Genomic DNA, 23,121 nt, shown 5'->3' with positions numbered 1-23,121 from the left:
TTATTGATTTTAGAGAGGAAGGGAGAGGGAGAGAAAGATTGAAACATCAATAATGAGAGAGAATCATTGATCAGCTGCCTCCTTCATGCCCCACACTGGGGATTGAGCCTACAATCCAGGCATATGCCTGACAGAGAATCTAACCTCAATCTTCTGGTTCATAGGCTGGTGCTCAATCACTGACCCACACTGGCTGGGCTCCCACAAATAATTTTAAAGTGGCAGACTATACCAACCAGAAACATTTTAATTAATTAATTAATTTATGTTCATCTTTGCCTAAGGATTTTTCCATTGATTTTTAGAGAGAGTAGAAGGTAGGAAAGGGGGTGGGGGGGAGAGAGAGAGAGAGAAAGAGAGAGAGAAACATTGATGTGAGAGACACATCGATTGGTTGCCTCCCCCACAAGGCCAGACCAGGGCCTGGGATTGACTTGCAATCTAGGTATGTTCCCTTGATCGGGAATCAAACCAGAGATTCTTTGATGCGTGGGTGGACACTACCACTGAGCCACACTGGCCAGAGCAGAAATATTTTTTAAAACATGGCTAATCCTCAAAATCATCCCTTCCCCATAAAATCCTCAGTACATGGTTTATATACAAACCATGAATAATACCATTTAAAAACTTGGTTAACTTGGGGTGATGAACACACAATACAATATACAGATGATATTTCATAGAATTGTTCACCTGAAACCTATGTAATTTTATTAACCAATGTCACCCCAATAAATTCAATAGAAAAGAAAATAAACAAAAATCTGATTATCTGAAGCCAAACCTGCTCCCATGCTCCCAAAACAAAGATAGTGATCCAACTACCAAGAATTGCTCTTACCCTCGCAATGAATATTCGCCACCCCAGAAAATACAAAACCCAAGACCACACAATCTCATCCACCCCCTACCTTTCTGATTAGGACCACAGTTTTGCTACAATGCTTGCTTTTATTTATTGTTTGCATTTTTATTTATAATAATTACCTAATCTTTATTGTTCAAAGATATATGTCCCCTTTGGTCCCCCACCAATCCCCCACCCCCTCCAGCCCACACCCATCCCCCACCCAGGCCCTCACCACCCCACTGCCTGCATCCATGGGTTATGCATATATGCAAACAAAGCCTTTGGTTGTATAAAATGCAAGTGTGTTCTGATGTGACTGATATGTTACGGAACAATGTTGAGCATAACACAAATCCTGTGTTTGCTTATGGGCTGTCTGGTCTCCAGGAAACACGAGGTGAATGCAGAAACCTGGGCCCCGGTGAACCAAGCCTCATGAGAAAACAAAATTCGAGCTCTGACACCTACCAACGTCCTCAGCTCCCCGTGTCCCCATGTGAGGCTCTGCCTGTCTCATTCCAGACAGCCCCGTTTCCCCTGTTCCTTGGGCCTCACAGGAGCAGACCTTCCCACGCCACGTCCACGTGCACATGTCAGCTCTTCCCCAAGATAAAGTGCCACCCCAGCTGTAGCATCACGTATTTCTCAGCCATCTAACACTTGATAAAACGGTCCTATTAGGGTCCCATCTTTTTTTATTGACAGGTCTGCGGGCCAGGCTCCGAGCTCCCCTGGCCATGGGGAGGGACCTGGGCTTTTCCCAGCCTCCCGGCCCCCACCAGCACTATCCGGATTAAATCAGAGGGTCTCCCCGGGGAGGAGCGGGCTCTGCCTACTTGCACCTCTTGGCACCAATAGCCGCCTGTGTTAGAGATGAGGAAACAGGGTGGTGTGGTGCCTTCTTTTTGTCACAAGCCAGACCTGGGCGGCTCTGAATCCCAGATGTCCGACTCCAGAGTCTAACTCGGGCATCCCCCGGCTCTCCTGGGGAGGCTCCAGTTTAGCCGATGCCGCACCCCCCCTCCCACCCTCAGAATGGGCTCACTCCCGGGAAGTTCAGAGAATCGTTCAGGGTTGGGGCGGCACCTCTCTGCCTACGGGGTCGAGCTAGCATGGTTCGGAGAGGGGATTCAGTGGTCCCGCCCGCTCCCGCCCCCCCCCCCCCCCCCCGGGATGGCACAGGACTTGAACCCAGGCCTCTCCGTCCCGGGGCGGAGTTCTAGGCCGCGCGGTTCCCAGAGGCCTGGCCAGGGGCGGGGCCTGCTGCTGACGGGGGCGGTCCGGGGCGGGGCTGGCGCCCGCAGGAGGTCGCGGCCCCCTCACCTTCTCGCTGCTGCTGCTGCTGCAGGAGCGGCGGCGGCTGCGGGATGCTGTGCGCGATGGGCGCGATGGCCGCGGCGGGGTACATGGCTGTGGAGACCCGGAGCGGAAGCCGCGTGAGGCCGGCGGGCGCGCGGCGCGAGCGGGCGCGGCTAGTCTAGGGGCGGGGCCTGTTCTGAGGGCGGGGCCAACGGTGGGTCTTGGGGCGGCGGAGGGGCGGGGCCACAACGGAGAGCTGGCCTAAGGGTGAGGCCCAGGCCACGGAGCGGCCCGGACTTGAGAGGCGGGGACACGGGTTAGGGGCGGGGCCAAGGCCGACCTGAGGGGCGGGACCAACAGGGCAAAGAGCTGGGATTGGGCCACGGCTAGAAGTAGGAAGAAAGGTTAGAGAATGAAAGGCGAATGGCCGAGCTCCGAGGGCGGGGCTTCTATGGGGCGGGGCTTCTTGCGGGGCAGGCTGACGTGCCTCCCTACCTGTGTACTGCTGGACTCCGGAGAAGGCAGGATGGAGGGTCTCAGCCATGGTCGGACTCTGAGCTGCGGGCAGACGGAGGGGTTGAATGGGGTGGGAGCAACATAAGACTTCTATTCACCCCCCAATTCTTAAGAGCGGAAAAGAGAGCCACAGACATCCGCCCCAGCTTTACCTCTGCGTAAACAGTGTACAGGTATGCTTCCCATTTCACAGGTGGAGAAACTGAGGCTCAGAGAGGAAAAGTAACTGGCACAGGGCCACTTAGATAGGAAATGGCAGAAGCCGAACTCGAATCCAGGTTTCTGGGACTCCAGAAAGGTTGACACATGACTCCCATCTTCCTCCCTCCCCTCTCCTACCCCCCCCCCCCCCCCCCAATCTTGGCCTTCTCACTCCTTCCTTTCATTCTCTATATTCTCCAGGACTCTGCTCCAGACCACCACTCATCCCCATCACTTCCTCTCTGGCTCCCTACACCTCATTCATCAGTCACCCCATGGACTTTTGTGTGGCTATAACCTTCCAACTGGCCTAGTGGAGGAGTTAGGTGAGAGTTTGTCCAGGCCACCAGAGCTGGTGAATCAAGAAAATTCAGCCAAATGATTCCGTTCGAATGGAGAGATGTTGCTAGAGGATGGAATAGTGTGTGTGTGTGTGTGTGTGTGTGTGTGTGACTTACAGGGGTGGCATAAATGAATTACTTTGTAAAGCTGGAACAGTTCTGTATCTTGATTATGGTGGTGGTTACATGAATCTATACCTGTGATAAAATGGCATAGAAACACACACACACATACCCGTGCATGTAAAAAGCAGTGAAATCTGAGTAAGCTCTCCTACTCCAGTTGAGTTCATTGTACACACCAATGTCAGTTTCTTGGTTTTGACAATGCTCCTGTGATTATCTATGATGTTAGCATTGGAGGAAGCTGGGTGAGGGGTACACAGGACATCTTTGTATTATTTTGGTAACTGCCTGTTAGCCTCAATCATTTCAAAATAAAAATAAATCCTCTAATGGTGTAAACACAGATGTTTGCCTTGAAATCATGGTATAGTGGGGAGCCCAGCTCACATCAGTGCATGGTCATATTGAGTGAATGAATGAGTGAACGAATGAATGAATCCTGGTACTAATATCTTCCCAAATAGTAACAGTTAATAATTAACATCGATGGTGCCATTCTTAGTACTAGGTGATGGTACTGGTTTTTCATTCTGATCTCATTGTCAGTGCAACCTCATGAGGTGACTGATGTTAATCCACCCATTTCACAGATGAGCAAACGGAAGCTCACAGACTTTCAGGAATCACCCAAGAGCCACCAAACCTGGATATGAACCTAGAAATGTCTGGGTGCAAATTTCCTAGGTTTAACCTTTTTCTCTGTGCCCCCAGCACATATCTGCTCGGCTGAGACTCCCATTGTTCTGTCCCTCTGCTCCTTGGGGCATCAAGACACAGGAAATTATGCTTGTCCTAGAGACACTGTCCTGCCCCCTCATGTTCTCGTAGGCCCTGGGGAACCACCCAAGTTACCTGGGTAGGGCATGAGGCCATTGGCATATACAGTCTCTAGGGCAGGGTGCCCGCCAGGGAAGGGCACGACACCTGCAAAGCTGTTGGTGATGGGAGCCATGAGGCCGGGCACGGCGGCAGTGCTGAGCAGTGGGGGCGAGTGCAGCCCTGCAGAGAGAAAAACATGGTGAGGAGCCTGGGCCTGGGCCTGGGCCTGGCCCTGCCCACCCGTCCTTGGGCCTCTGGCGGACTCTCACCAGAGGCAGGGGCGATGGGTGTGGCAGGCAGCCCGTTAAGGCTGACGGCGCCGATCTGCTGGATGTGGCAGGGAGAGAAGGCCACGCCAGGGCCCAGGTAGCTGCCTGAGGTGGACAGGACCGTTGTCTGCTGCTGCATGAGCTGGAGGTGGAGAGGGGTCAAGATGCATAGTCAGGGTGGCACCTGCCCTACGGTCATCAGTCCCAGGGAGTAACTAGAGGGGTCAGGCTGGATATCTTGGCTGAGGCCAGGGTAAGGGATCAATCAGGATTTGGGGCTCAGCCTTGGTCTAGGATCAGGGCTCAGCCTAGTTCCTATGGGAATCATGGCTAATCGAGGGATCTGGGTTCAGTAAAGAATTTGGTCTTGATCAGGGATCAGGGATCAGCCAACACTTAACTCAGTCAGGCTTGGGACTTTAGAGGCTCAGTCTGGGTTTGGTCTCAGTTCAGGGTTGAAGCTTGACCGGAATTATTTAGGGGCTGAGCATGGGGTCATGTCAGTCCAAGTAGAGGTTCACCTTGGGCTCAGGGCTCAGTTTATGGCTGGGGGCTCAGCTAGGTGTGGGGCTTGGGACTCAGTCTGGATATGTGGGCTCAGTCATGGCCAGAATAGGACCCTGAGCCAGAGAGACTGGGCAAGAGACAGAAAGATGGGCAGAGAGCCTGGCCGGTGTGGCTCAGTGGTTGAGCATTGACTTATGAACCAGGAGGTTGCAGGCTCGATCCCGCAGGAGGCAGCCAATTAATGATTCTCATCATTGATGTTTCTATCTCTTTCTTCCTCTCCCTTTCTCTCTGAAATCAATAAAAAAAATATATTTAAAATAAAAAAATAAAACAAAGATGGGCAGAGAGGCTAAACCCCTCCACAGAGACTTAGGTGAAGAGAGAGAGAGGGAGAGAGAGGGGAGAGAGAGAGAGAGAGAGAGAGAGAGAGAGAGAGAGAGAGAGAGAGAGAGAGGGAGGGAGGGAGGGGGAGGGAGGGAGAGAGAGAGAGAGAGAGAGAGAGAGAGAGAGAGAGAGAAAGAGAGAGAGAGAGAGAGAGAGAGAGAGAGAGAGAGAGAGGGAGGGAGGGAGGGAGGGAGGGAGAGGGAGAGGGAGAGGGAGAGGGAGAGGGAGAGAGAGAGAGAGAGAGAGAGAGAGAGAGAGAGAGAGAGACTCTGAGCTGGATCCTCAGAGAGGTCTTGGAAGTCCCCCTGGAGACATAAGCATGTTTTCCGGGGTCACTCACGGCCTGCGCATAGGCACTGTAAGGGCTGAAGGGCAGGGTGAGGGACGGTGTCAGGATGCCCAGCTGGCCCACCATCTGCTGCATGCGCCGCAGTGTTCGCTCCTTGTCTGTGTCGGCAAACTTGACCACCAGGCTGGAGGAGGCACCCTGCAGGAGCAGCCACAGCAGGAAGGAAAAGAAAGGAGGGAGGTAACCAGGAATCTGGGGTCCCCAGAACCACACCAGCCCTGGTGAGGGCTATAGATAGCAACAGCTGTTGGCCCTGTCCATGAGCCCCTGCTGCAGACTTTGGGCAGCACAGTGAAGGTCAGAGTCCTGGGTCTTGCACTTGACAATGCAATCACCTCTGCACACAGGTGGGGCATTTGGGTCCAGGGGGCTGTGTCTGGGGTACAGTGGAGGACCCTGACTCTCAGGCACACTCCCCAAAACAGGAGGACCCCTGGCCAGTATGACTCGGTTGGCTGGATGTTGTCCCATGTGCAAAAGGTTTCTGGTTTGATTCCTGTTGGGGCACATGTATGAGTTCCAGGCTCTCCTGGTGTGCAGGAGACAGCCAGTCAGTGTCTCTCTCTCTAAATCAACAAAAATCTTACACACACACACACACACACACACAGAAGGAGAATCCACCTGCTGGAGAGGAACATGGCGGCCTGGGTGGAGGACCCTATGATTGTCACCGGACACCAGAGAGGAATGGGGCGCAGATGGAGAGAACAGGTTAGACACTAACATACAGTGAAGATGGTTCCCAGAGCCTCCTTCCTGGGGGTCAGGGCCACCCCAGTGCCGGGGTGGTCCTTCCCAGCCTCACACCACTGCTGACCCACTAATTCCTGGCTCCAGTCTTGCCTCTGCCCACCCCTGCTCTGGCCCCAAAGAGACATTTCCATCTAAACCTGACCCCTTCCCTTCCCTGTCGAACCCCTCTGTGGCTCCCATGACCACAGGAGGAATCTGGGTGCCTCAGCCTTGAACTGCAGGCTCCTCTAGCCCATCCTCCCCAGTTCCTCTGGGGGCCCCCATTCCGATCCTGCCTTTGGTTTTGTCACTCCCCACACCCTCATGTCCCCCTGCTGGCCTCCGCAAATCCCATCCACCCTCAGGTCTCACCCATCCTGTATCCTCACACACAAATACACATATTCTCACACACACTCACTCACCATGTATGCTCACAGTCATGCATAGCATTCACATATACATGCTCACCATGCATACTCACACACACTTGCCCAATGCGTTCACATACACATGCACAAAATCACACATGTACACACATAAGTATATACAGTTACTATGCACACATAATCATATGCCCTCACCCACACATACACACATGTACTCATCTACACACATAACCCTCTCACACACTCCTACAGAGGCACATGCATGCACTCAACATGATTACACACATGTACTCACAGACATGCATGCACTCTCACATGCTCTCCTAGACACACACACACATGCAGCCATACGGTGACAGTACATTCTTTCACACACATACATTCACACATAGGTACAATCACTCAGACACACACACCCACTCACACTATCATCAGGACTGCCCCCTTTTCCAACTCTGCCCACTAGGAAGAAGAACCAAGGATTACCAGGTGGCTGGGCTGGGAGGAACAGGGCCCCCTTACCCCTTTCCCGTGCCCACCCCCATAGCTGAGGGTAGCTCCTACTCACCGGCATGGTCTGGCTGCCATGCAGGGCGTGGATTGCAGCCTGAGCCTCCGTGTGGGAGGAGAACTTCACGAAGGCACAGCCTGCTCCAAGAGAACAGGGGAGAGGCAATGGGGCATTTCAGGGTAGACAGGCCCACCGGAGTGGGGGCTGGGGGCCCCGGATGGCCAGAAAGTCAGACATCTGGACACAGAGCCAGCCAGCCATTTGCCCGGACAGAGAGCTAGACAATGAAGGATGAGACAGTAAGAGAAGCACACGGCCAGCCATGGAGTTAGTCAGTCAGCCAAAGAGCCATCCATTTAGTCAGAAAGCCAGCCAGCCAGATAGCTGTTTGTCAAACCCACAATCAAGTGATGGGGACAGGCTTAGAGAACACCCACCAACAGCCACCAACACGAGGAGATCCAGAGTTGTAATCAGATGTGCAGAATTAAAGTGACAAACCATGAGACGCGGAGGCAGAGAGATATGGTTCCGTGCACACCCAGGCAGAGATGCACTCAGACCCAGATGGATAGAAAGATGCGTGTGACCAGAGTTGGAGAAATGGGGATAAATCACCATACAAAGGCAGACCCAGCCGATCCATCGCATGAGCAGAATCAGGAGGACAGATAGCCAGACACACGAAGACCCATACAGAAGGGGTCATTTGGATACCCAGCAGGAAGAGTCAGAGACAGGGATGCAGGAGGAGAGATACTCAACCCGAGTCACATAGAGTCACATGGGCAGACAAGAAAACATGTCTGTGGAGGTCATTAAACAATCATCCCTAGAAGGTGCAGCCATATAGGAACTCCACAGAACACAGGCACATCCAGCTGGAGACAGGCCCATGGACAGAGTCGGGTGGAGACAGGCATCCCCCGCTGGGCAGGGCAGCCAGTAGGACCAGTCTCCACCCCCCGCCAAAGCCGCTGGCCCCGCCCCCCCTCCGCCCCACCCACCAGTGCGGCTTCGCGCGGGCCCCGCCCCGGGATCCAGCCCCGCCCGCCTCGGGCGCCGCCCCGCCCCCCATATGCCCCAGAGGCAGCCCCAACGCGGGCCTGTCACCTTTGCTGCTGCCATCAGGCCCCCGGAGCACCGTGCACTCGTCTATGACCCCGAAGGGCTGGAACAGCCGCAGCACGTCCTCCTCCGATTGCTGCTTGTTCAGCATCCCCACAAACAGCTTCCGGTCCCCTGTGGGCGGAGACACCACCTCAGACAAGTCCTGGCTGCAAAGCCTCCGGGAATGTCTCCCCTGGGCCCAGTTCTGCGCGCGCGAAGGAGGTAGCGGCCGGGCGCTGGCTGCCCTGAGCCTCTCCCACGTTCCTGCACGATCCCATCTTCATGCCTTTGCTCAAGTAGTGCCCTCCCCCGTCTGGAATGTCCTTCCTCCAATCCTTCGGGGCCTCTGCACCACTGCTCCCACCTCCCAGTACAGAGGGTCTCCCCTCCTGTGGTCTCAGTGAGCCCACACACAGTACCAGGGTTAGGAACTACCTTGCCTGGCCTAGGCCCCTGCCATCTAGATTCTACAGGGAGGGTGAGCGCTGATGGCCTCTGCATCCTCACTGTGCCCAGCAGAGCCCCCTGCCCAACCTTGCCGGGGCTCAGGAGGGACTAGGCAATCAATGTGTGTTGAATGAGTGAGGTGTGTGTGAGCACAAGACCAAGTGCCCGGGCAGCCTGCAGTCCCCAACAGGTGGAGCTGGAGTGGGTGCCTGGCTGGGACCTGCCCCAGTCTAAGGCCAGGGCCCAGTCGGGGCCACCCTCTCCTGTGTGAGGCACCGGAGCCCTGCCCCTGGCGTCCTTGTGCTGCTCCCCTATCGTCAGCAACAGCGGCAGCTTCCTCTCCCCTAGACAGTAAGATGGGTTACTATGGAGACCAGTTTTCTGGCAGCTGCCACTCATGGGGAGAAACACAGAAGCAGAGAGATTGGCGAGTCAGGAAGAGAAAGACATATGAGAGTGAAACAGAGAAAAGCAAAGAGAGGCACGGAGAGCAGCAGAGAGAGAACCAGAGACAGGAGAGAAAAAGATAAGGAGAGAGACAGAGATATGGTGGGAGAGAGAGCGAGAGAGAGGATAGAGATGGAGATACGCGAACCCCTGCTCTCCAGTCCCGACCCGCACCGCGGCCAGGTGGGAGAGTCTGAGAACAGGCTCCAGCCCATACTGGCTTCACCAGGCTCTTACACATCTCACGCTCCAGGGGTCCCAACAGCCCTGTCCCACATCGGAGTTGTAATCAGATGTCCCACCCTGTCTCCAGCCATCCCCTGGCTGGCTGTTCTCCCTCAGCCCCCGACCCACCTGAGATGGGGAGGAGGGACAAAAACCTCCAAGAATGTCTGAATCCCATTGGGGACATCCAGCACCCCCCTCCATGGGCACTCCTCTGCCACACAGTCCAGCCCCTGCAGACACCAGGCCCCAACCTGCACGCCCACAGGCCCGCCTGCTACAGTCAAGCACACACACTTGAACATACATGCCCACGCATAGGCTGGGTGCACGGCGTTGCATGCACCCCCACTATGCCAGCCTCGGAGACACACATGCATATGTACACATACTTGCACCTGTCTGCATACAGATGTGCCCAAGTATGCATGCTTATATACACAGACATACCCACTTGTCCAGACATGCAAACCCTTCACATACACACCACATACACACACAACCCCAAAATCAATCCACAGCCCTTCAGGGTCCCCATCCCCTCTGCGTCTGAAGATGCCCATTACTGATCTCTGAGAGGAATCAGGTACTTCAGGCTCCAGGGGGAAGTAGCTGCCCCTGGCCGGTGGCCCTGTGGTCGGGGAGAGGGGACAGAGGCCCTGCTTCCGGTCTCCACCCCATTAGTGTGTGACAGGCAGGTGACTACTGCGGCCTTTTGTGCAGGGACCTCCCCTTCCTCCCCCATCCCTCCCCAGCCCCCCGCCTGGAGGTCACAGAGAGATGACAACTACCTCCACGACTTTCGCTGTCCGCAGGCTTCACCTGGATTGGCCGTGCCATCTGTGGAAAAAGGGGGTGGGGAGAGGTCAAGGTCAGCAGCTGGAGCAGCGTGGGTAGACACTTTGTCTGAGTTCTGCCAGGCAACCCTGCCTACCCCCCCAGCCTCAGCATCCCACCAACCACCCGGTAGCAACGAACACTCCACTCAAACCAAGTAATACATGGTCCCACCCACAGGACTTCGCTCACGCTGTCGGGAAAACTCTTACTTAGCCCTGAAAACCCAGTGACAATATCCCTTCCGCCAGGAAACCTCCTTGCCTCCCCAGGGCCTGAACTGTTTACAAAGATATCCCAACTCCGCTAGTTCCTGTGTGTGATGTGACTTTGTGGTTCCTCTCATCGAGAACTGGAATCTGTTTTCCTTTTGCATCTGCAGTTGGCCATGTGACTTGTTCTGACCAATAGAATGAGGTGGAACTGAGGTTGTGGGAGTTCCAACCTTGGCCTCATGAGACCCTGCAGCTTCCTCCACACTTGAGACGCTGAGATTACCACGTCACTCCAGGTTATGATGGGGCAACTATGGGAGGATGGCAGCCGACACGCACAGAGAGGCCCCACTGACACACAGCACCTAGGAATGAGGCCGCCCTGACCCAGCTTGGCCCAGTCAGGACCCAGCTGATTGCAGCTGCATGAATGACCCCAGGAGAGACCGGCAGAAGAACTAACTCCCCAGCTGACAGGTTGAGATTGCTAACCCACAGAATCACGAACAAATAAAATGACTGGGCTGGGCCCTAGCTCGTTTGGCTCAGTGGATAGAGCATTGGCCTGTAGACTGAAGGGTCCCAGGTTCGATTCTGTCAGGGGCACATGCCTGGTTTGTGGACTCTATCCCCAGTACGGAGTGTGCTGGAGGCAGCCGACTGATGGTTCTATCTCATCATTGATGTTTCTATCTCTCCCTCTCCCTCCCTCTCTGAAATCAATAAAAATACATTTAAAAAAAATGACTGGGATGGTTTGTTACTCAGAAGTGGCTGACCGATATACTTTTAGTCAGCTCCCCAAGCCTTGGTGGGAGCCCTGTCACACCTGGATGGACCAGCGTGGATCCATTGTTCTGGACTCTTCCATCCCCTGCCCCTGGCCCTGAAAATGGTGTTCATTAGAAGAAATCCACCCCCTAGTTCCCACCCCCACTCTTAGCCAGGCACGAGTCTGAGGTAAGCTAATGTGAATATTTGACAATAGACTTGAGGGATGGAGGATGGGGTGGCATTTACTTCTCCGCCAATCCTAGAACAGAATCCTCCTCCCAACCCCGTATCTCTGGTGAACTCCTACTCATTCTTCAAATCCCAACTCAAAAGCTCCCAAGTGGGCAACCCTTCCCCTCTCCTGGTTCCCTCCTCTGCCTCAGGCCAGCACATACCTAGTGTTGCTCTTCTTCCTCCAGACTGGGGACCACAGCATCACCCCACACAGGGAGATTCAGGGGAGCCCACTGAACTGAGCTGACCAGGAGAAAGGGGTCAACACCCACCAGCACAGAAAGACACCTGGTCCCTCCCTAGCAGGAGTGGGGGCAGTGAGTGCTGGTCCCAGGTCAGCCATCTTGGAGTAGATCCCCACCCACCCAGAGAAGGTACTGGATAAATATCATGTTCTAATCACGGTGCAGCTGCCCAGCAAGCTCAAGAGAGAGACATGGTTTTCACCCCATTTTATAGATGTCAAAATCAAGGCCCAGAACAGTTATTTGCTATACCCACCAAGGTCATGGTAGATGAGTTGAAGCACCAGGAGTCCTAGAAGTCGAATTTAGAGATCTTCCCACCCACTCCCACGAGAAGAGACCTACTCTTTAAAACCCCCATGTCTTCTTCCCTCTAAACTCCTTCCCCTTCTCTCAAGACCCTGTCCCAACGCTGAACCCCCTCCCTCACTGATCACCCCTTTCCCTGAGTCCCTCCCCTTGGTCATTCCCCTCCCCCTCTAGCTTACCTCCCCTTTCTGAGTCCTTTCCTTCTCTCTGCATCCCCCCCTTATCGGAGCCCCTCCCACTTCAGATACCTCCCCCTTCTCTGAAAGTGTGTCCCAGGCACATATGGGCCTGGCTTCCTCAATCTGAACTCAGCCTTGGAGCTCCAGATCCAGAGAGGCCTCAGCCTCCCCAATCCAGTGTCTCCGGTTCCGCTGCCCAATCAATCTGCCACCCAGCCACACCCTCAGAGAAAGGGGACATTTCTCCCTTCCCTCACCACACACACACACACACACACACACACACACACACACACACACACTGAGCCTGGGTACCACACCCAGCTAGCTGGAGGCAGGAGGGGAGATGATTTCAACCAGATGGGACCAGATTCTGGGCTGGGGGCAGACTGAGGTGGTGAAAAGAAATGGGGAGAAGGGAACACCTGAGCATCAGCCTCCTGCTCCCCACCCCTCCTACCTCACCTCCACTGGCCCTCACCTCTTCCCCCCTCCCAGCACCTTGGGCAGATGAGGATGGGGTTGCCAAGGCAACAGTGATTCACCACATGGAAGCTGGCAATTGTTGTTACCATGGAAACTGCCTCTTAGGGGCGAGCCTAGCTCCTGCCTTGCACAAAAGAGATATTTAAATATAATCTTCTAGAGATGGATGAGCCAAGAGAGGGAACAAGGGAGGGGGCCATGAGGAGGGAACCTGCCCCCAACACAGCACCCTCACCCCTCACCCCATTCTCGTGGCCTGGGTACCTGCTCATCAACTGCGCCTTCAGCTGTGGCTGCAGATCGTTCACCTCCTGCTGGAAGGCTCCTTCCCCCGCCGGGGTCAGCTTGGCAGCAAGAGGAGGTCCTGGTCTGCTCCCAGAAGCCAGGTGGGCAGCCCCCTCCTCTCCAGTCCCCTACTCCAAAGCCGAGGCGTGCAGGCCCAGCTACCCACACCCCACAGCCCCGTGCCCCGCCTCACCCACCGGCCTAGAGGCTCACACCAAGCTGGCTGGCGTCCATGTGCTGTGGCTCGCACTGCCGGCCCTGGGCGCACGGGGCGCATACGCAGCAAGAAAGCTGAGGCCCGGCGCCTCACTCCCTGAGCCCCACTCCCAGGCAATCAGCCAGCCACTGGCCAGGCCCTGCCCGCCCACTGGAACCCTGAGAAGGTGTGCCAGGGGGAGCCAGGTCTCCCCATACCCCCACCTCTCCAGTCACCCCGGCCCACCCCTTTAGCTTCTGCCCACCTCTTTCCATCTGCCCCACCACAGTCTGTGCTGAGTGCCCTCTCTCCCTCCTCCACCTCTGGCTCCCAGTGTTGAATCTCTTCCCTCCCTGCCCTCTCTCTTCCTCTTTTCATTTATTCAACAAGGTTCCCGTGTCTGGTGGAGGGGAAGACAGAGGCAGAGACTCTCTCATAGGGTCATAGGGTCAGGGTGGGGGCAGAGGGCAGAACCAAGGGCTGGAGAGCCTAGAGCCATGGTTGCAAACTGTAGCTCTTTGGCCCCTTGGGTGTGGCTCATCCACAAAATACCACAGCCTGGGCAAGTCTATTTTGAAGAAGTAGTGTTAGAAGAAGTTTAAGTTTAAAAAATTTGGCTCTCAAAAGAAATTTCAATTGTTGTCCTGTTGATATTTGGCTCTGTTGACTAATGAGTTTGCTGACCACTGGCCTAGAGCAAAGAATGGTGAAGAACTACAGATACAGACTGTGCTGGGGCTGCACTGGAGATGGAAAATCTGTGGTGGGTGTTGCAGTGAACAGGAGTCTGAGGGAGAGACTTTCTCATGTTGGAGCAATAGGTATATCCACTGCCTCCTTCATTTCCAACCACTTTGTGAGATGGAAACATCCCCATTTCATGGATGGGCAGACCAGAAAGAGAAAGAAGGTCAGAACCAGAGGCTCAATCTCCTGCAGATTTCCTCAGGCTCCTGTGGGCTGGGGCTCTGGGCGTGTCTGTTTTGGGGTGGGCACACATGAAGTGCCTGGGGTCCAGTCCTTGCTCTGCTTTGGCTGAGTGACCTCAACCAGACCACACACCACTGGGAAAACAGAACCCCTTAGTCTGACCTGTGTCTATTACAGGGAGGAAACCGGAGCCACTGGGGGAAGGGCCTGCAGGAGAAGTCTCCAGTGGTCAGGCGGGACCCCCAAGAGCCTCCTGCATTGGCAACGTTGGGCCTTTAGATGTGGGGACTCCAGAAGCCCCAGCTGGGCTGTTTCTGGGCATGTGGAGAGGAAGGAAGGAAGGTGGACGCCCCACCCCCACTCTGGGCTGCCCACGCCGCCATTCCAGCCTCCTCCTCTTTGACTTGGGCCCAGACCACGCCTCTCTCCACATCTAGATGCTGCCATGGCTCCCTATTGCCCTTGGGGTAGCAGGTCAGTTCTTCAACCTGGCATTCGAGCCACCTTTGCCACTCAGGCCAGGCATTCCTCCCATGCCCCTGGTACACTGCTGTTGCCCTAACTTGGCTGGAATGCACCCCGTTCTCACCTGGAAGAGAACCCCTCAGATTTTATCTCCCCCTGAAGCCTTCCTCTCACTAGCTTTGGTTGCTTTGGCCAGACCTTGCTTCGATGAAGGCACAACCCCTATCTCTCTCTCTCTCTCTCTCTCTCTCTCTCTCTCTCTCTCTCTCTCTCTCTCTCTCTCTCTCTTTCTCTCTCTCTGTCTCTCACACACACACACACACACACACACACACACACACTGTCCCTCTTTTGGGGAGCTTCTTGGGGCAGGGATGAGGGTCTCAGTGCCTTCTTATCCAAAAAGACCCAGCACAGAATTCACAAACAGCTGACATGGAACAAGGCAAGACCTATGACTTTCACAGAAAGCAAAACCTAGGTCCTGTCCCCATGGGCACAGAGCAAGCTGGAAACATGCTGGGCACGATGCTTAGCGGGGAGGTAACCCAAGAGTCTGTGCCAGGCCATGTCTACACTATCCCCCCTTCTTGGGAAGCAAACAGGCTTGGAAAGGAAACATAACTGGCCAGGAGTCCTAAAGCTTGTCTTGTCTTGGATGGTCCAGTCATTCATTCAGCATAGACTGACCAAGTTCCCGTCGTGTGCTTAGCACCTGGCAATGTGTCACCTCACAGAATCCTCAAAACACTCCTATAGTCCCATTTCACAGGTAAGTAAACTGAGGCCCAGGAATGGCAAAGCATTCATTGTGCAGCGCCTTGGGGCCCCTTGCTCGTTTGTAGGTTTGGATTGACGCTGAGCCAAGTCATGGGGTGTGGGTGTGGCTCCTGCAAGGGGACACCTCAGGGACTCCTCTGTGCACAGAAAGGATTTTCAGGAAAGGTTTAGGGGAGGGGGGGCCCACAGCTGAACGGACAAACACATCTCTTTCAGAGGTGCTCAGAGAAGCAGTAGGGTGGCTACCAGATTGGGGGTCCCTTGCCCCCCAAGACCTTCATGATGGAAAAGATGGTGTTGCCTTAAAAGTCTTAGCGACAGCAGCTGGCCACACTGGTCTCCGCCTTCCCGGGGGACCCATTCCACCGCCAGGAGCCCCAGCCTGGGGTTCGACAGCCCCGCTGAGATCCTCTGTTGGGCTCTGAGGCACTTGCCCAGCCTGGATTCCGGGTCCTGGGTCCATTTGGGCTCTGTTCTGGGATTCTGTTGTATTCAATTTAGGATCCTATCCCAGAACACTGAGGTTTGATTAAGCTGTGTCCCCCACGGACCCTCCTGGCACGAGGAAGGCCCTGGAAAGGGGGATCATTCTTACTTCAGAGAGAAGCACTGGGGGAGCGGGAGCTCGGCTGCCTCATGGTGTGGGGCACCGGCTCGCGCCCTTCCTGGTCTGACAGAGGGGAGACGGCGCTCCTGCAGCTCCCCCGGCAGGGTGAGAGGCCTGCAGCTGCATCTCTCACTCTTTTCAAGAGATAAAAAGACAAGTGTCCACTGAACAATGCCTTCCCCAGCTCACACATCACACGGGGATTTTCGGGGTGGGGGTGAGGGGGCCGTGCAGGGGACAGGAGCGATGGTGGCTGTCTTCATTCCTGGAGTGATTCAGCTCTGGCCCCTCACTCCCCGCTGTGTGTGCAAGAGAGTGCAGGCACAGGAGCCGGCAGGTGGGTTTCCCAGCACGAGGTGAGCCTCCTGAGGCTCCATCTTTTGGTGGAGACCCCCTGGGATGAGGGGGCTCAGACTTCGGTGTTCAGATGCAGCTGACAGGTGAGGGGGCCTTCTGCCCCAGCAGTCCCCTTCCACTATGCAATCTGCAAAGGAGCCTCCAGATCTGGTTCTGAATGGCTGGTCCCACATCCGTGGGTATCCTCAGGGGAGAGTGACTTACCCGGAAAGTCAACCCGTTAGCTAATCAGAAGCCTAAGGTACACACACTCAGGGAGGGACCAGAACTTCCGGGTATGAGCCTGGTGGGCATGTGCACACCAGAATCAAAACATGGAAAAGGGTCTGTATTTCGAACAGCAAAAACGAGAAACAACCCAAATGTCCACCAACAGGGGGGGTGAACAAATACATTGTGTGTTCATGTCATGGAGTGCTACACAGCAATGAAAAAGTGCCCCTTACAGATGCGGGTGATGCTGACTCTCATTAGCATCACCCTAAGAAGAAAAATGCAGATGGCTTTACATATAGCATGATTCCATTCATATTGGGTTAAAAGAAAAACGGGCAACAGCCAGCTAATGTTTTAGCAACGTTTCGATAAGTGCTGAGACCATGGAGAAAGGCAGGGGCTGGGAACCAGGAAGGTCAGAGGAGTGGCCCTCCAACAGGAAGAGAGAGGCTGGGCTTGAGACGTGGGGTGGGGATTCCTGGGGTGCTGCTTGTAGTAACAACGGAGGTGCCTGCTTTATCATCGTTGGTGTTGCGTGTACTTTTCTCTAAGTGTGTGGAATTTTGCAAACTTTAAGAAATAACCTTTAAAAATCATGCTGTACTCCTGGAGGATGCTTCGCAGGCCTGGTGGTGGTCCCCAGGGGGTCCCTGCATCCTCAGGGTCCTACTCTGAGCCACACACCCCTTATTTATCAAACATCAGCCTTCACCACCTCCCCACCCTCCCCTCGCCCCCCAGAGGATAGGAACCAGCTTGCAGGAAACTGAACCAGAAAAGCCAGAGGTTCAAGGCCTGTGGAGGGGGAGATACAGCTGCAGGCCTCTCACCCTGCTGGGTGACCTTCCATGAGTCTCTCTTACCCACCCTCTCTTCTCTGTCAGCCCTCCTGGTGGACATGGCCTTCCGATGAGGGTCCAACAGTGCTGGGCGACAGTGATCACTCACCCCCCAGGCTCCATGTGGAGGCTGAGGAAACTGACCCCGAGAGGAGAGGGTATTGCCTGAAACTGCTCTCCTGTCCACAGTGAGCTGACAGCAAAGAGAGACCTCGATCCCTGCAATCTAGATATGTAATAACACTGCATCGTGTTCCTGGGTCTAGAACATTCTGGGTCTGTGCTATCCAATATGGTAGCTGACTCCTGGCCTAGGATACTCTAGGACCGCACTGTTCAGTAGGCTAGTGGGCTCCTAGTCTAGAACATTCTAGGTCTGCACCCTCCAATACAGTAGCTGGCTCCAGTCTAGAACATTCTGTGTCTGTGCTAACACAGTAGCCAACCTCTAATATAGAACATTCTAGATTTGATCTGTCCAATGTGGTAACCACCAGCCACATGTAGTCACTTAAGTTAAAGTTTACATTTATTAAAATTAAATAACAATAAAAATCCAGTTCCTGAGTCATATTTGCCACATTTTTTCAAGGCTCAATAGCCACATGGACCTAGTGGTCACCATACTGGACAGCACAGACAGGACATGTCCATCATGGGAGAGAGTTCTATTGGACAGCATGAGTGAATTACAGCCTTATCCTGAGCCCCCTGCCTGTTTTTGCAAATAAAGTTTTATTAGCACACAGCCACACCCATTCATTTACATGTTGTCTGAGGTGACGCTGGGCTTAGAACATTTTAGGACCATACTGTCCAATAAAATAGCAACCAGCCACATGTGGATACGAAGCCCTTGAAATGAGGCTTGTGTGACTCGGGAATGGGGTTTTAAAATTTGTTTAATAATAATTAATAAACTATATTGACTGCTGTTGAAATAATAAGATTTTTTAGAGATGTCGGGTGAAAATGAAATATAGCATTAAAATTCATTTTACCTGTCTCCTTTTCCTTTTTAAAGGTCGCTACTGGAAATTTTAAATACTGCGTGTGGCTTGCGTTATATTTCAGTTAGCACTGCTTGCCAGCTCTTCTTCCTAACCAGGATTTATCCACCTGGGCACTATTGACTTGGGGTACATAATTTCTTGTTGTGGGCCGTCTTGTGCCCTGCAGGGTGTTGAGCAGCATCCTACAGATGCTACCCAAAGCATCTCCCAGTCTCGACAATGACAAATGTCCCCAGACATTGCCCAGTGTCCCTTGGGAGCAGAATCGCCCTGGGTTGAAAACTCCTCCCAACTTAATGTAAACTCTCCGTTAGACAACAGAGGCTCTCGTGTGCTCTCAACAACACACCAGGCACGTCCCTGCCTCCGAGTCTCGGTACACTCTGTCCTCACGCCACCCCCATCTTCATCTCCATCTGCCACAATCCTCCCCATTTCTCAAAACCCAGCCCCAAAGCTCCCTCCTCCAAGAAGCCATCCTGTTTGCTCTCTGCGGAGTCTGCTATGCAGGCCAGCTGTTTCTCCCTGGTGACGCTGTTCTGCATCTGGACCTTTATTTTGTGCCAACCTTCTCTAGCAGGTTGAATGATGGTCCTCCTAAAATATACCCAAGTTCTAACCTCCAGAACCTGGGAATAAAATGAGACCTTATTTGGCCCTAGCCAAAGAGAGCATCGACTTATGGACTGAAGGGTCCTGGGTTCTATTCTGGTCAAGGGCACATGCCCGGGTTGTGGGCTCGATAATTGATTTTCTATCTATCTCTCCTTCTCCCTTACTCTCTGAAATCAATAAAAGTATTTTTTAACAAAAAATAATCATAATAAAATGAGACCTTATTTGGAAAAGGGGTCTTGATGAATGGAATTAAATGACAGCTCTAGAGATGAGTTCATCCTGGATGAATGGTAAGCCCTAAATCTAATGACAGGTGTCCTTATGAGAGAAAGGCAGGGGACATCGGAGAGATGTAGACACAGAGGAGAAGGCCTGGTGATGACGGGGGCAGGAATGATTGGAGTAATGAGTCTACAAGCCAAGGAGCTTCTGGCAGCCAGCAGAAGCCGGAGAGTCATAGAAAGGATTCTCCCAGAGGGAGGGCAGCCTGCTGTCACCTTGATTTCCGATTTCTGGCCCACAGAACTGTGAGACAATATATTTTCGCTGCTTCAAGCGTCATGGCTTGTGGTGCGTTGTTAAGCAGCCCCAGGATTCCAGTAGTTGGAAGGAGGGTTTTGAAAATTGAAATCAATCCAGGTCATTCCCCTGCTTGCCACCCTCCCATGGCCCCAGCTTCCCTTGGAATAAAACCCAAACTCCTCACGGAGTCCCATCCCTTCGTCTTCCCCACCCCCTTCCACCCTCCTCCTCACTCCATGGCTTCACTCTGCTCGTCTCCTCGATGCTCCCAAAGGCACCGAGTTTGGTCCAGCCTCGAGGCCTCTGTACTGGCTGTGTCCCTACCATGGATGGCAGACAGGGCCCCTCCCTCCCTCAGGTCATCAGGTTGCCTCCTCAGAGAGGCCTTCCCTCACCACCTGGTTTATCTGCAACCCACGGGGCTGGCACACCCCGGACTTCCTGTTCCCAGCGCTGATGGATACAGGTGCCCCAAGCAGTTCCTGAATGCTTTTGATGCTGAAGGGTCTCTGAGAATTCCGGAGAGAATGGCAAGGCCCACCCCCAGAGCCACGAATCTCTCTGTGGTTTCTTCACTTTCCGTCAGGAGGTGCTGCCTGGAGACCAGGCTCACCTGGCTCAGGGGACCTCTGTCCACCCAGAGAGGACAGGGCTGAGAGAGAGACCTGGCAGGTACAGAGCCTGGGCCGGCCACCTTTTTGGGATGGAAATCCTGCCCAAGCAACCCCCGAATCATGGGGCTGAAGCTCTATTTGCTTCGATGTCCCTTTAACACACGAGGCACAGTCCTGCCTCAGGGCCTTGGCACGTGCTGCTCCCGCTGCCTGCTAATGCTTCCTCATCTTCAGGTCTCAGGCCAACTACACTCACACCCTCAACCGGTGCCACCTGCATGACCCACCACACATCACCACTCTGGTGTGATACTTGGGCCCAATATGCAGTAGGCACTCAATTAGTGCTCACTCTGGTGATCATTTTTGACCCTCTGAGTCTTATACCTCTTTCTGAGTCAAAACCCTGCTGATCCCAAGAGGGGCCTTGGCCTTCCCCAGGCTGAGAGCCACCCTTCCGCTCTCCCCGCCCCAGACAGCATCCAGACTCACCCCGGGCAAGGTCTTCTGTTCGTGCAGAGCAGTCTGAGCTTTGATGGCAGAGTCCCTGGCACAGTAAGTGAGGAAGGCACAGCCTGGAGGGGAGAGGAGGGGGTGTTAAGAGGAAAGGATGCTGTATACCCATTACTCAATCACAGCAGCATAGTTCACAGCAGCCAACAGGCAGAAACCACCCAAGTGTCCATGGATGGATAAATGGACAAACAGGGTGAGCCATCCACATAGTGGGATAGTATTCACTCTTTTAAAAAGGTAAATAACGACACCTCCTATGACATGGATGGACCTTAAGGACATTTTGCTCAGTGAAGTAAGCCAGGCACAAACGGGCAAATGTTACAATTCTCCCTATAAGAAGTCCCCAGGGAGTCCACTCCATAGAGACAGACAGTAAACCTTGTCAGGGGCTGGGGGAGGAGGATAAAGAGTTCATGTTTAGTGGGGACAGTTTCCGTTTGGAAAGATGAGAAGGCCGAGAGGAGGATGGTGGTGATGGTTGTACAGCAATGTGGACGCACTTCATGCCACTGAACTGCACACTTAACAATGGTTAAGATGGTGAATTTAACATGCTGTGTATTTTACTACAGTAAAACAACTGGGGGGAAAGGAGAAAGACACGTTAAAATGGTAGATTTTATATCATGTGTATTTTACTACAATTAAAAGTTAATAAAGAGGACCCCGAACCGAAGCCACCTTTTGCTGGGGGCGGGGAGGGAGCGGTGGAGGGAGGGAGGATGCAGGAGCAGTGGTTCAGCCCCCTCCACTTCCCAAAGAGTGAAACAGGGAAGGGAAGAGAGGAGACCCAGATGTTAACGGAGTCCGTGGCTGACACGAGATGAAGAGCCTCTCAGGACAGCGGCTGGCCAAGCGGGGTCAGGGAGTGGGCAGAGCTGCGGGCCTGTAGGGAGAGGACGATGGGGAGAGGCCCCAGCACTGTGGTCTTGGATGGGGCCTGCCCAGTCTTTGCCTCAGTTTCCCTCCGATGGACCTACCAAGGAGCGGCCCAGGCTCCAGAGGGTGCGTGGTTCAGCGGCAAAGAGCAGAGCCAATCAGGAGAGGCCCTGAAGGTGCCCAAAGCCAGCGTGTGATTGGGCAACATCCTGGGTTGGGGCGGGGCTGCCAGGTGTTGAGAGTCACAGAGCAAGAAACATTGAGCCAGAGCCAGAGACAAAGAGAAGCAAGGAGAAAGAAATGCCCAGAGAAAGACCAATGAGATAAAAGATATTTTGAAAGATGTTTGCAGAAGACGGGGTGGGGGTTGCAGGCAGGTGTCAAGACCCCTGGGATGGACCCCGATGTCTGGGCCCAGAGCTGGGCGTGGCCTAGCTTAGGGGGACCTTGTTTTCACTGCCTGTGAAATGACAGCGTCCTTGGCTGCTCTGATGCTGTTGGACCCTGTCCCCCCCAGCCCCAGCTTTTCCCCTCATGGTCTCTGTCTCTCTGCCTCCCTTCACTCCTGACTGCCCATGCAGAGCTCTCGGGCACAGCTCTGGGCGCCCACTTCTGCCTCAGGCAGGAGCTAATTAAAGCTGTGTCTGCCAGGCGATGCTGACCACAGTGGCTGCTCCCACCAGCTGGGCTAGGTGGTGGGGAGGAGTGTCTGCCCCAAGCCTGAGACGTCTCTTGGAGCTCTGGGGAGAGGGCACCAGGCAGAGCTGAAGACAGGTGCTAGCATTTTAAGAAACATTTGTAAATGTAAAATGGTACAGCCGCTGTGGGAACAGTTTGGCAGGGCCTCAAAAAAGTTAAACGTAGAACTACCATATGATCCAGCAATTCTGGGTACATACCCAAAAGAATTGAAAGCAGGGACTCAGAAGAGATATTTGCACACCCATGCTCACAGCAGCATTATTCACAATAGCCAAAAGGTAGAAGCACCCAGATATCCATCAACAGATGAATGGATAAACAAAATGTGGGATATACAGGTGTCCCCCGCCCCCAAATATATACACCCTTTAACAGCTGATAGCTCAATGTTGAAAATGCAATGTATTTTAATAAGCACTGCCTTTATAATTATTCAAAGTATGTGTACACACTTTTGGAATACCCTATATGTACAACAGAATATTATTCAGCCTTACAAAAGAAAGAAATTCTGAGCCATGCTACAACACGATGAACCTAGGGACCTTGTGCTCAGTGAGCGTATGATTTCATTTCATGAGGAGTCACATAAATAGAGACAGGAAGTAGATGGTGCGTGCCAGGGGCTGTGGGTGAGGATGAAGAATTAGTGTGTAATGGGGATGAAGCGTTAGTATTAAATGCAGTTTTGCTGGGGGTGGGGGAAACCGGGTACAAGAGTTTCAGTTTTGCAAGATGAAAAGAGTCCTGGAGATGGATGGTGGTGATG

At 53.7% G+C, this 23,121-nt stretch overlaps 1 protein-coding gene across 9 annotated transcripts in view; it reads right to left on the bottom strand.

The window, feature by feature from the left end:
- The window catches only part of CELF5 (CUGBP Elav-like family member 5), a 43,655-nt gene that overhangs the window by 7,076 nt on the left and 13,458 nt on the right, over window positions 1-23,121 (bottom strand). For 5 of the 9 annotated variants that reach the window (XR_014794983.1, XR_014794984.1, XM_084883517.1 and 2 more), the window contains exons 2-10: window positions 20,745-20,827; window positions 10,320-10,371; window positions 8,416-8,544; window positions 7,360-7,439; window positions 5,659-5,805; window positions 4,425-4,566; window positions 4,189-4,335; window positions 2,648-2,710; window positions 2,177-2,263 (exon numbers count right to left, since the gene is read on the bottom strand). Coding sequence is in view for 5 of the 9 variants with exons in the window: in XM_084883517.1 (XP_084739643.1) it covers window positions 2,177-2,263; window positions 2,648-2,710; window positions 4,189-4,335; window positions 4,425-4,566; window positions 5,659-5,805; window positions 7,360-7,439; window positions 8,416-8,544; window positions 10,320-10,371; window positions 20,745-20,827 (930 nt within the window). In the remaining 4 variants the exon portion in view is untranslated. The remainder of the gene's footprint in view (window positions 1-2,176; window positions 2,264-2,647; window positions 2,711-4,188; window positions 4,336-4,424; window positions 4,567-5,658; window positions 5,806-7,359; window positions 7,440-8,415; window positions 8,545-10,319; window positions 10,372-20,744; window positions 20,828-23,121) is intronic. The other 4 variants (XR_014794986.1, XM_084883518.1, XM_084883521.1 and 1 more) reach the window with 2 other exon arrangements.

The sequence above is a fragment of the Pipistrellus hanaki genome, assembly GCF_964339955.1.
Source record: "Pipistrellus hanaki genome assembly, chromosome: 5".
In the NCBI taxonomy this organism is placed as follows: Eukaryota; Metazoa; Chordata; class Mammalia; order Chiroptera; family Vespertilionidae; genus Pipistrellus; species Pipistrellus hanaki.
This window is presented reverse-complemented; position numbering and strand designations above follow the sequence as displayed.